The sequence below is a fragment of the Chenopodium album genome, chromosome 17 (genome assembly GCF_948465745.1).
Source record: "Chenopodium album chromosome 17, dcCheAlbu1.1, whole genome shotgun sequence".
NCBI classification, from domain to species: domain Eukaryota; kingdom Viridiplantae; phylum Streptophyta; class Magnoliopsida; order Caryophyllales; family Amaranthaceae; genus Chenopodium; species Chenopodium album.
Window position 1 is genome coordinate 36909374 of NC_137850.1, and position 13561 is coordinate 36922934.

The following is a 13561-nucleotide window of genomic DNA, read 5'->3' on the forward strand; positions in this document are numbered from 1 at the left end:
AACGAACTCCGTTATAACGGAACTTTGTTATAGGACTGGGCCGGCCTACAAGAAAATTTGAGTCTCATATTGTGGCTGGCCGCATGGTGTGGCCAGCCACATATGAAACTTTTTATAAAAAGTTAATTTAGAATTTTATTTGGATAGAACTTTAGGATAAAATTGTTAGTTTAGAGTTTTATTTTCGATAAAATATCAATATTTCAGATGTACAAGTTGAATTATAATTTTATTCAAAAAAATTATTAGATAGTAATTCTAAAAAATTATCATATAAATTTATTTTTTATATCATAATATTTTTTGGAGCGAAGGTTGTAGTTCAAAGCGTAAAACATACATTTATAATATATACTAATCGGTTAAAATAATATACTTTACAATCTAATAGAATCTTATTACTATGTAGACCTGTCAATTAGGGTCGGGTCATGAGTCATCTCGGATTGGGTTAGTTCAGGTTATGAGTCAAGAAATGTTCAACCCTTGTCCAAAACTTTGAGTTCGGGTCAACCCAATGGGTTTTGAACATTTATTTTATTTAGGTTATTTTTTTCTAATTTTTTATTTCTTAATGTATTAAGTCGAACATTTCCACCATAATTATTATTAGTCATTACATGCCTACTAGATAACAAATCGTCACAAAAGCACTATCAATTCCTAACTAATTTTGTATCAATGATATATTTTAAAATTTGATATATAGATTAAAAATTTATCTTAAAATTCAATAAACAACCCGGGCATCACATGGGGTACAAGGTCAAAAGGCAACGACACTTGACATTCCAACTTTTCGCCAAGTGTCTAATGCCAAGTGTCGCGCCACGTTAGATAGATTTAAATAGACTTCATAAGAAAAAAAAGTTAGTTTAGAATTATATTTGGATAGAATTTTAGGATAAAATTGTTAATTTAGAGTTTTATTTTCGATAAAATACCAATATTTTAGATGTACAAATTGAATTATAATTTTATACAAAAAAAAATTATTAGATTATAATTCTAAAAAATTATCATATAAAATTATTTTTTTATATCATAATATTTTTTGGAACGACGGAAGTAGTTTAAAGCGTAAAAGATCCATTTATATAATATATACTAATCGGTTAAAATAATATATATACTTCACAATCTAATAGAATTTTATTACTATGTAGACCTGTCAATTAGGGTCAGGTCATGAGTTATCTCAGATAAAAATTTATGTTAAAATTCAATAAACAACCCGAGCGTCGCACGGGGCATAAAACTAGTCTAGGATATAAAGGTGATATAAGAGGCATACATATAAGAAGACAATGATCAAGCAACTAAAAGAATCAAATGAGATTAATTTAACTATCCAAGTCAGCATTATATACTTAAATGGTGCATGAATTTTCCATAAATATTTCCAAGATTGTAAATGCATGGAAATTAAAGAATAATATAAAGATCCTTCAACAAGACAACAAGAAATGATAAGCAGATTTGATTTGATATTTTGACATTTCTAATTATGTGTAATATGGGTATATATAAATTTTAGCAGCTATGTAACGTTTTATTTTATGTACCCTATCCTTACCTTATGAAATGTTTAAGAGAACTCTTATGAATAGTTCATGGACATTTATATCTCTACAAATATTATTTTACATATATTTGCCCCTATTGAATTCAAAAGCCTTAAGATTGTCTCATGATTAATTATTTGTGTTTATTCCAATATTTAAAGCATCTTGTAGTCTTTCTATTTTTTATTTTTTATTTTTTTTTTGTTTTTTCTATTTGGAATATAAACACTATTTAATACAAAGTATTCTAAATTTATTTTAATATATATAGTGTACAAGAATTACGAAGTATATAATTGTATGATGACTTGTTTAACTAATTCATTTCATCTCAATAAATACTTAAAAGTTACCGTGCAAATAGATATAATAAAATATCATGTAAATATGTATAAGACACCAGTAACAATTCACCTCAAAGGGTTAGCCATACCGAACGCATCGCGCGCGTAAGAATCCTTAGTCTATATAAAAGTGTCGCAGTTCCGCATGTAGGAAATACGATTAATAGCAATTAAAATAGAAAATTTTGTCAAGAATTACCAATAAAAGTGCGTGTTTTGGAAACAATTTCCTTTTAATTTTTTTTCCAAACAACCACCACGAACTTGTAAAAGTTTTGACTAACACTACCACTCTAACAATTCCAGCTAGAATCTCCGGCCTACGGGTCTCACTTTATACCTTTCCCTCCTAAACTCACCATCTAAAATGACTTAACTACCCTTCATTTACACCAGACACAACTACCTTACTTTATCTTCATTTATTTCCTGCCTAACCTCCCCTATACTCTCCATCATCTCCATTAATAATTACCTCTGCTATTCACAGATAATATTCTCTCTTTCTCACCTTACACTTTAATCTAGCTTAGGTCATTGAATTTGACCCACTCTTCCTCTCGTTTTCTCTCTCTTTTGCGGTGGTCCAAACTTTCAACCAAAAAGGTCAACTTTAGGAGTTGTCGTTTCTACTTTAGGAAAGAGCCGGAGCTTTAATGGAAAAGGGGAATATGGTGATAGTTGAAAACGACAAATACCACTTAAAATCAGGTACATTATGTAATTTTACTTAAATCTATGGCCTTTTGTTTAGGAAAGTAAACTTTGACTGAAACCCTAATTTTTTTATCTACTATATCATAACCCTTTTTAGAAATTAACTAAAGTAACTTGTAATTAAGCAATTGTAGTACCCAATGCGAGTAATCAGTTAAATAATGTGTTACTTTAATTGATACATGATTTGTTGTGATTTGTGCCGACAAATTGTAGTTTATTTCGGGAACATGAGTTGTTGTGTTACATGTGTTTATAACTTCCTGAAAAACACTTAATTGAAATATAATTAAAGCTTATTTAATTTTAGGCATGTTCCTCTGTTTATTGACATGAATATATGGGTTGGTGGTGTGTTTGAATATAAAAGGGTAAAATTGAATACGTTTGGGGAGGAATGGTTATGAAGTTAAGTTTTTGGTTGAAGAAGTTGACTGTGAATAGTTTAAGGAGAGTAGTGATACATGCGTTGTTGTCAAAATCGCGATCCAGATCGTAGGATCGTGATCCTACGATCCCATTTTAGCCAAACGATTCGGATTGGATGTAGAATTGCAGAGAAAGCATGATCGTTGTAGGATCAGTCAAGATCATACAGGATCGGGTAGGATTATACAGAATCGGGTGGGATCGGGAAATCTTGTTTTTTACTTAAATTATTATTGGATTGTACAGGATCGGACAGAATCGTGTAGGATCGGCAAGAATCTAACAGGATTGGTCAGGATCGTACGATCCTACTTTTCACTTTTTAAAATGATTCTACAGCAATCAAACTTTTTTCTAAGCTAAGAAAATTACTGTCCAACTACTAAAACTATAAATTTTAGCATTTTTATGGCTTAAATTTTTTTTACTAAGCTAAGAAAATGTATGGTACATGATGCATGGAAGAAATTTGACAAATGAGAGGAGGAAAGTGGAATTAAATAGACCAGTTGCTAATATAAATTTTTACTCTTACACTCCATGTATTAGCAGCGCTCATTACTATGCCAGTTGCTAATGACATAGTATTTGTAACTGACATTATTTTAGCTAGTTACAATTGGTGTTTTAGTAGCTAACATATATAATGCTAGTTGCTAATAGGGTCCTACTAATAACAATTTTTCCACTAGTGAGAGGACTTGAGGGATCCGATGATAAGGCAGATCCATACCTAACCTTCAATCATGAGGTAGATTTTAAGAGAAAAATTAACATTACAATTAATTTGAAATTTCCAAATATTTATGCAGTTGAAAGGATATTAGGAATCACACCATTGATAATAATTACTTTTAGGGTCATTGCATATTGTAGGGATAGGTGTAAATGTCCATGAGATAAGAAACATAGGAAATTGAAAGAGTGTAAGTGTAATGCTGAAAACAAGTGCAATTTTAGGATTTATTTAAGACAATTAAAAGGTGAATCCACTCTGCAAGTGAAGACCATGAACCTCAAACATACTTGTGGGATTTTTCATGCAAGTTCAAAAGTGAACTCAGAGTGGTCAGCATTGAAGCACATGGGATGACTGGAGGTCAGATCCCACTTGAAAATTGGTTAAACTAGATTTAACTTAAGGATAGGGTGTATAAAGATTTGGGCATACATATCAGTTATTACAAAGCTTGGTATGCTAGGGCTGGGGATAGGCCGCGACTAAGAAACAGGGGGAAACAAGATCTCGAACAGCCACGCCCGCGACCTAAAGTGTCGCGCCCGCGGGTTACTTGGGAGGGCCCTCTCCAGGGGCTCGGCCAGCCTTCTACAGGTTCAAAGGATGAGCTCCAAATCAGCCTGTCCGTGCCCGCGGCCTGGACACCCGCTCCTGCGGCTCCTTGTAGAGCTGTGCGACCTCTCTTTTGAGCATCTCCTCCTCTTCCTTAACCACATTTTCTCCTTTAACTTCATCCAAAAGTACCAAAATCCTACAAAACCAATAAAGAAAAGATAGAAAACAAAAAGGAAAGATAAAAGAAGGGGAAAACACGAGAAAAAATAAAAATAACCAAAACAAAGGTAAAAACGGCTAGAGAAGGTGCAAACAAGTGACAATGAGGGAAAATCATTAGTGAAAAAGGGTGAAATAGTGGCATAAATGCCACTCATCAAAATCCCCCACATTTGCCTTTTGCTTGTCCTCAAGCAAAACTAATAGAAAAGGAAAAAGCAAACACTACAAAGACTATCACAACAAGGCAAAGCTTAGAAAAACCAATCAAGTTTTAGGGTGGAAATTGCTACATTCGGACTCAAAAGAAAAGACAAGCACTAAAGAATACCCACCTTTCTCAATTAAACGAGGGAAAACACGTTCCAAGATGCTCGTGGTTAAAAGAGACAAACCTAAGCTAAGCATAGATAACTAAAGATTTCATTTTATGCCCAAGCCCCAACAAAGCGGTCCGCGTTCTCTCCACTAGTTTCAAATCCACCCTTAAGCTAGTTTCTCATGATTCCTCGAAGGAACCGGAAAAAGATAAAGAAATGTAAAACTTTGAGGAGGTAATCCCGACGTCCTAGCCATGCACACTTTCTCAATAGAGTTGAAATCCATCTCCCTCCACCGGTCTTCGACCTCACTCTCTTAGAGTCTAAGGGACTTGCAAAGGTTGTAATGTTAAGGATAAGGGTAGTGAGACAAATTTGAAAAAGTGGTGATAAATCCTAAGTGAAGCAAAAGAGTGGCCAACTCTAAAAAAAAAACTTAAGAAATCAACCAATTCTCAAACTAACAACCATCAATTCAAATTTCATAACATTACCACACTTATTCAAGGGGAAAGAACTTCAAAGCTTTCTCTTTTTTTTATCGTTCATTTTTTTCATTCTTTTTTTTCTCTTTCCCTTTTTTTAAACTCTTATACGGTGTCCTTGGTTTTTTTTTTTTTATTAAAATGTGGATGGCTTTTAAAGGCTAATTCATTTGATTTTCTTGAATTGCATTCTTATTTTCAAACTTTTCTTGCATATACATTTCAAGCTCAACTTTCAATTCCTTACTTAAACCAATTCTCTAAGTGCTTCTTGTTCATTATCAACACGCTCAAAACTCAAACTTCATATGCCAAATTCTTCACTAACTAAGAGGATTGGTAAAACATAGGTCATTAGGTTTGTAATGTGGCTAAAACAAGAAAGGGAAACATCAGGCTCAAATTGGTTAGCAAGTAGGTTAGTGAAAAATAGAAAATAAAATTTGTAACTAAACAAAAAGAAATATAAACAAAAATATGAAAATGTGTCCTTTTCCTTCCCTAAAGTTTCTTGGTCACGGTCTCAGGATCTATAGGACAACACAAGGATTAAGACATGCATAGCTAAGGATCCTATATTTCCATACAACAAGGTGATGAAGGCTAGAACAATGTAAACTCGCTAGGTATTAAAATAAGCAAATACCCAACCAAGGGTTTCAAATCCCCTATAGAGAGCAACTTCATCTTACCTTTTCCCGTGACCTAAGGTTTCAAATTTCCTCCAAGTTCTTAACCTTGCTACCTTCGCTTGAAATTTGTCTAACTCAACCAAAAGCACTCTCAAACCGTGTATTCCATCATCAACTAGGAAGAAACACACATTCTAAGGTACATCATCAAAGCAATCGAGTTTAAATGTATGAGCAAATTCCAAAACTTATTCATTTTATCTTGCCATAGTCATGTTTGTCACAAGAAAAAAGGAAAACAAAACCAAACATGAATAAAGAAATAAAAAGGTTCACAAACGAGGCATATAAATCCGAATAAATCTCAATCGTCATACAAATGATCGTTCGATAGCAACATCAACGATCCCAGTTTCCTTATAACCAAATGCAAACACCCTCGAACCATTCAACTTCTTCCTAAACTAACCTAATCTAAGCATACTAAAAGAAAGAAAAAGAATAGAGGAAAGATCTCACCCAAATGTTTCTTGATTACAAATAAAGCAACCTTACAATTTATCATGGCTCCATATGTTCTTTCCAAAAATCTTCAAGGCTATAAAAGAGAGAGATAAAACAAAAACACAAACTATACAAAGAAAAAGGTTAGAAAGAAAGAGAAAGAAAATCTACAAACTCAAACCTTGGGCACAACCAACTACCCAAACTTAACTCATTATCCAATCATCATCATCATTCAAGACATCAATGATCAACAACAATTAAAAACAATGCTACCAAACGCTTAACATCAAAACCCAACAACAAGACCAAAACACAAATCCCTTTATTGTTCCCATGAGTCCTTAGTGCCTTCCCCCACACTTACCCAAATACACTCCCTTTTGACTCAAAGATAAGAGCATCGTCCTCGATGCTTCACGTGAAAATAAAATAAAAGGGAGAGACTAAAAGGGGAGGGGAATACAAACAAACCAAGGGGGAAAATATTGGTCACTAGGGTCGGCACCAATATCATCCCCACCCCAACCATCATATGAAAAGCCCGATGGGAGGCCATAGGGGTCCCAACCTCCGGTGTAATCGGGAGGCCACCCATAATGACCCTTGAAAATGTCAAGTTGGGATGCAGATAATTGATCATATGGCTCGGGTTGAACTAGAGGCAAGGGGTGAGAAGGATCAACATAGGGGTAGTTAGGATCACCTCTATAATCACTCCCACCCGAAACCCGGTAGTCATAATGACCGAACTCATCGGGAAACTCACATCTTGGCACATTGGGGTCCGAGGGACCTGACTAATAAGGGTACGTAGGTTGGTTGTCACCCCTCCAGGATGGCACATGCCCTTGTTGAGCTGGCACATTTAGATAGTTAACTAGAGGAGTGACATCCCCTCTACGCACACTAGAATCATAAAGGGCATTTGTTTGAAAGAAATTATGTTGTTGGGAAGTGAACATACCTTGCATGATAAGTTGCATGCTCTCCATTTGTGCTCTCATAGCCGCCATCTCTTGTTGGTAGTCATGTTGTTGGTATTGTTGTTGTTGTTGTTGTTGTTGTTGATGTTGTTGTTGTTGTTGAAGTCTTCTTCTTCCTTGTTAGTGTTATTGTTGTTTTTGTTGTTGTTATTGTTGTTGTTGTTATTGTTGAATAGGAGGGACCACCTCCACCTCATCTTCATTACCACCATCTTCATCATCTCCATCATCCTCCATTCTTGCACGTGGGCGGACACATGTATCCTTTCTCACCCACCATGGGTGATTAACTCCTTCCCTAGTGAAGGAAGTGAAATCCGACTTGAGGAGGAAACAATGATGCTCAAGGGAGACAAACAAGCTCCACGTCCTTCCTTTATCCTCCATGTCCCCAATAAATTTCATGGTTTTCAACTGTTCAGTATCAAACCAAATGTCACTTCCATCACTCTTCCCAACCGGGTTACAAGAACGTAACTTGTTCGAATATCCCAATTAATCTAGCCAACCTTGTGACCATACCCCACAATGAATCTCCCCCATCTTCGTCCTCGAAAGAATATCCTCAATACACTTGATGAAAATATAACCAAAATTCACTCTATGGCCCAAATCCAGCCAAGTAGCAAGCCACAAAATCTATATTTCCTCCGTGGTTACCTTACCCAAGTCTTGCTTATTGAAAACCATATACCTAAGAACTCGGTGTAGAAGTCGAATAGCGGGGTGCATGATTTGACTAGCCAAGGAGTACTTAGCATTGAAGTTATCCATTCTTGAGATGCTCTTCCACCATACAAGGGAGTTATAATCATGTAAAGCTTCATGCTTGGGAAAGATTGGCATCAGGGTTAAGATCTAGGAATTGATTAAATTGACGATTCTTGTTGAAAAGTTGGAAGGAGATGGAACGGACTTTGTCTCCAATGGCATGGCATCCAAAGGAGGCTAGAAATTCAAGGGGGTAGGCTCTCGGTAGGTTCGGTATGCTTTAGTCACAAAGGAACCCAACCTTAAACTATTGAATAAAAACCAGCAATCCTCATCCATGCCAAGCTTGGTTGTTGTGGCTTGGTAGTAGTTCTTAGTGGGTCGGATTTTTCGGGATAGCAAGTTGTCGTATATAGGTTTGTGGTGCAGTGTTTGTTTTGGAATTTGAGTGGTGGCAAGGGTGGTGGTGGTTGCTTATTGTTTTGAGGGGTTTGAGAAATGGAACTTTGAGGCTCCTTCCCACTCTTTCTTTTCTTAGAACCAATCACCATATTCGCAATCACCAAAATTCAATCAACACCATTCCAATTACAAGTAACAATCCCACTTATTATACCAAACTTTCACAATTCACACACTCTACAATCCACCAAACAACACAAATCAACCAAAATAAACCACCAATAATCACGAATATCAACCAACAAACAACAATCAACCAAGAATTATCAACATATTTCAACACAAACAACCATTTAAACATCAAAGCTCACCAAATAAATCAACAAGTACAACAAATTTACTCACCAAAGCAATGCTCAAAATTCAAATAAACTAGAGAGAAAGTGATTATACCAACAATATGTGACCAAAATCAACTCCAACTAGCCTCAAGAATAAGAACCCCAAGCAAGTTTCAAGATTTACCAATGGAGAACCCATGAAAATTCGGACCCAAATTGATGTGAGAATGATGAAAGTGATGAAATTGATGTATTTTGATGGAAGTTTCTAAGAAATTAAGGGGAATTTGATGGGATGTTGATGAGTTTGAGAGGTTAGGGTTTGAGGGAAAAGGGGCTTGTTAGTGAGAGAAAGCAAAGGGAGGTCAAAAATAGGGAAAAATGAGAAGAAGAGCAGCCTGAAGTCAAAATATCCGGGTTATGAAACCCAGTTTGCCGCGCCCACGGTCTTCAGGGTAGCCGCGCCCGCAGGTCAATATGTGCGTTCGCGGCAAGTTAGGCCACACCTTCTCCTGGGGCACGGCCAACCTTTTACAAGAACTCGAGCATGAATTTTGAATACCCTGTCCGCGCCCTCTCCTCTAGGTGCCGCGCCCGCAGGTCCTTGGAGAGGTCTCTCCTTGAGCGCGGGCTACACTAGTTATAAGCCTTGAGATCTAAATTTCGACCTTTCCTTCTTTCATAACTCAATCTTTGCTCTTCAAAACAAGTCCCTTGAGGTTAGAAAACCCTTAATTCCTAGTCCACAAACTCAATGCCCAAAAGTTCAAGTACCTACAAAAGAAAAGCCAAAGAACGTAAGATAAGAGCCATAAGAAAAATCAACTAAAACTGACCAAATAGAGAAAATAAAGAAAATAAAAGAGTTAAGAACTCGGGTTGCCTCCCGAGAAGTGCTTCTTTAAAAGGTCACTAGCTTGACCATGAGATATTATCATCAAGGGGGAGGCTTAGGATCCATAGGATCAAGCTTAATGTATTCAATTAAACCAACTTCATCTTTGCAAAAATAGTGCTTTAAACGATGGTCATTCACCATGAACTTATGATCACCCGCCTCTAACTCAAAAGAAGCATAAGGAGTAGTCTTTGAAATCACGAAAGGCTCTGGCCATTTGGATTTAAGCTTTCTGGGAAACAAGCGAAGCCTAGAATTGAATAACAACACCTTGTCTCTAAGCTTAAAGCTTTTGTTTCTTATTTGTTGGTCATGCCACTTCTTGGTCTTCTTCTTATATAGCCTTAAGTTCTCATAAGCATCATATCTAACCTCTTCAAGTTTATTGAGCTTGGGAAATCTCTTTTCACCGTCCAATGACATATCCATGTTAAGTTCTTTCATAGCCCACCAAGCCTTATGTTCCAACTCAATCGAAAAATGACAAGCCTTCCCATAGACCAACCGATAGGGGATTGTACCAATTGGAGTCTTGTACGCCGTCCTTAGGGCCCAAAGCATGTCATCAAGATTGAAGGAACAATCCTTCCTAGGTTTAATTACCATACTTTCAAGAAGATTCTTGATCTCTATATTTGACACCTCCACTTGATGATAAGGTAGACCAACTTTGTGATGAACTCCATACCTCTTGAGAAGAGCTTCAATTTTCTTCTTGGCAAAATGGGAACCTCCATCAATAATTAGCACCCTAGGAACCCCAAACCGTGGAAAAATGATCTTCTTGAGATGCTTGAGCACAACCTTATGATCATTGGTAGGGGAAGGTATGGCTTCAATTCACTTAGTCACATAATCAACCGCTACCAAGATAAACAAATTCCTACATGAAGAAATAAAAGGCCACATAAAGTCGACACCCCAAACATCAAAAGGCTTAACTTCCAAATTGTTTTGTTGAGGCATTTAATCTCTTTTGGTTATGCCACCACTTCTTTGGTACCTATCACATCTAGAAACAAACTTCTGAGCATCCTTATGCATCGTTGGCCACCATAAGAGAGATTGAGAAATCTTTGCCACCGTCTTGTCAACTCCACCATGTCCTCCACATGGCAACGAGTGGCAATGCTCAAGAACTCCTTCAATTTCATGATTCAAAACACATTTTCGGAAAAGGTCGGCCATCTCCACATTGTTTGAAAAGATAGTGGTCATTCCAAAAGTATCTCCTCACTTCCTTGAAAAACCTTTTCTTTTGTTGAGAAGAGAACTCCGGGGGAATGACTCCACAAGCAAGATAAATAGTTGGCGTTATCTGCATACCATGGGCTAGATGTTGAAGTTATAGCCATAAAAGGTTTCAAATCCCATATCTTCATTGATTGGTACATGCTTCTTGTTCTCAAAAGGAAGCCTAAACAAATGATCCGCCACATAGTTATCCGCTCCTTTCTTATCTCTCATCTCCATGTCAAAATCTTGAAGCGAAAGAACACAACGGATGAGGCCTGGCTTTGCTTCCTTCTTGGTCATGAGATAGCGATCCGCTATATGATCCGTGTACACAATCACTTTAGAGAAAATAAGATAGGACCTAAACTTGTTTATGGCAAGCACAACTACAAGCCTTTCCTTCTCTGTTGTTATGTAATTCTTTTGAGCTTCATCAAGAGTTCTACTTGCATAGTAGATGACATAAGATCTTCCTTCTTTCTTTTGCCCAAGCACCGCACCTACTGAAAAATCACTCGCATCGCACATTAGCTCAAAAGGCAAGCTCCAATCCGGGTTTTGCACAATGAAAGAGGAAATGAGAGCTTCCTTGAGATTTTGAAATGCCTCAAGACAAGCCTCATTAAAGCTAAAAACATCTTTCTTAAGTAATTTGGTCAAAGGTTTCGCAATTGATGAAAAATCTTTGATAAATCTCTGTTAAAAGCCGGCATACCCTAGAAAAGCTCTCACTCCCGTAATGGAAGTAGGTAGGGGCAACTTTGCAATCACCAAAACTTTGGCCAAATCAACCTCAATACCTTTTTTTTTTAACATTTTATAACCTATTACAATACCCGCCCTCTTCAACCATTAAATCAAAATTTTCCCAATTCAAAACCAAACTCGTCTCTTGACACCTTTTCAAAACTTTTTTCAAAAATTATAAAAACAACTATCAAAAGACTAGCCACTAACACTAAAATCATCCATGAAAATTCTGTAGGGAATATTTCAAGCATCCCACACTTGAGCCCCACTGTGATCATACACTTTAGTATGGTGGCGTCCAAAGGGAAGGAAGCTAGAGCAAAAGAGTCGCCAACAAGTTTTAGGAACTTGTAAACAGTTCACAGGGTGAAGGTTACACCCCTTCACGATCCATGAGATCACTAACTCCATAGTGGTCCTGAATCATGATTGGATATTTGGGGATGAAGGTACAAATCTAACCTAAAACAGATTGAACCTGCCCCAAAAATAGGCCTCTACTTTAGTCTTCTTATATTCATGTGCGCTTTCTGACTAACATACAATCAATATATTAATCCTAAACCTGTTTAAACTATGTTGGTTGAATATTAATGCACAAACAAAACTATTATTGGCGATCACTTGAATTAAAATCATATTAGCCTAAACAATATTATTAATTATCTTATTAAGTGTGATTTCAAGTACAAATTTCCTTTAAACCTGCAAGAGAGGGCGTGATCAAGCAATAAACATAATATATCAAGCAACATAATAATAATTAATACAACAAATCATCATCATCATAATCTCAATCTCAACAAAGCATAATAATATTAGCAAGATCCTAGGCGTGATACTAACAAGATTAATAACAAATCCTACCATGTCACTAAACAATAAAAAATCAAATCTTTAACCCTAACATGATACTAACATGATAGAAGAAAATAGGAAGCAACCTAAACATGATACTAGAAAGCAATAAATAACATCCTAACATGATACTAGGAATTAATATAATTTAAGCATGCTTTCTATAATAATATAGCACTAAAACAACTTACTTTGTTGCCTCGTATCACTTTCAATCAAAACAATACACACGTTAGTAACTTCAATGAAAATATTAAATCAAAAAATTAATTTAAATAATTGAAATAGGGATTTGGGACCAAACCCTCAGAAAATATCAACCTTTCACGTTTAGGGCGAAGGCAACTTCGAGCTTAGCTAGGTGTGTCTAACTCTCGTCAATGAGGAATATTGTATTTTGAAAAGGCTAGGCTTAGAAATCAAGAGAGAGAAGGAAAGAATAAGTTTGAGCTTTTAGAGAGAGAAGAAATTATGATTGTTGATGATTTTAAAACGGGGAATACCGACCCTATTTATAGAAAAAAAACATCCGGAAATGATTAGAAAAGAGTTAGAATTCAAATTGGAATAAAATTGGTTCTATCGCAGAGCCATCGCGATGCAATAGGGTCCATCGCGACGCAATGGCTCCATCGCATCGCCATCGTTTCACGATGGAACAGTTTTATGCGGATTTTGTTTTTATCATATCTTTTGATCCAGAATTCCAAATATGGCATATAATATGTCGCTGGAAAGATATTGAAATCTAATTTCCATCCCTATTAGAATCAGATTAAAAGCTTTTGTAAAATAAAAGATATTGCAGAAATAGTGGAAGGGTGTCAGTTTTGGATAGAGTTTCGTATTTCTTTCATATCTTTTTCGTTA

At 36.1% G+C, this 13561-nt stretch overlaps 1 protein-coding gene across 1 annotated transcript; it reads right to left on the reverse strand.

Moving 5' to 3' along the window:
• Positions 1-9886: 9886 nt before the first annotated feature.
• LOC145588899 (uncharacterized) lies at positions 9887-11035 on the reverse strand. The gene is made up of 2 exons (XM_081645489.1): positions 10858-11035; positions 9887-10680 (listed from the first exon to the last, which is right to left on the reverse strand). The coding sequence occupies exons 1-2, from the start codon at positions 11033-11035 to the stop codon at positions 9887-9889; spliced, it is 972 nt and encodes a 323-aa protein (XP_081501615.1).
• Between the last annotated feature and the right edge of the window lie 2526 nt (positions 11036-13561).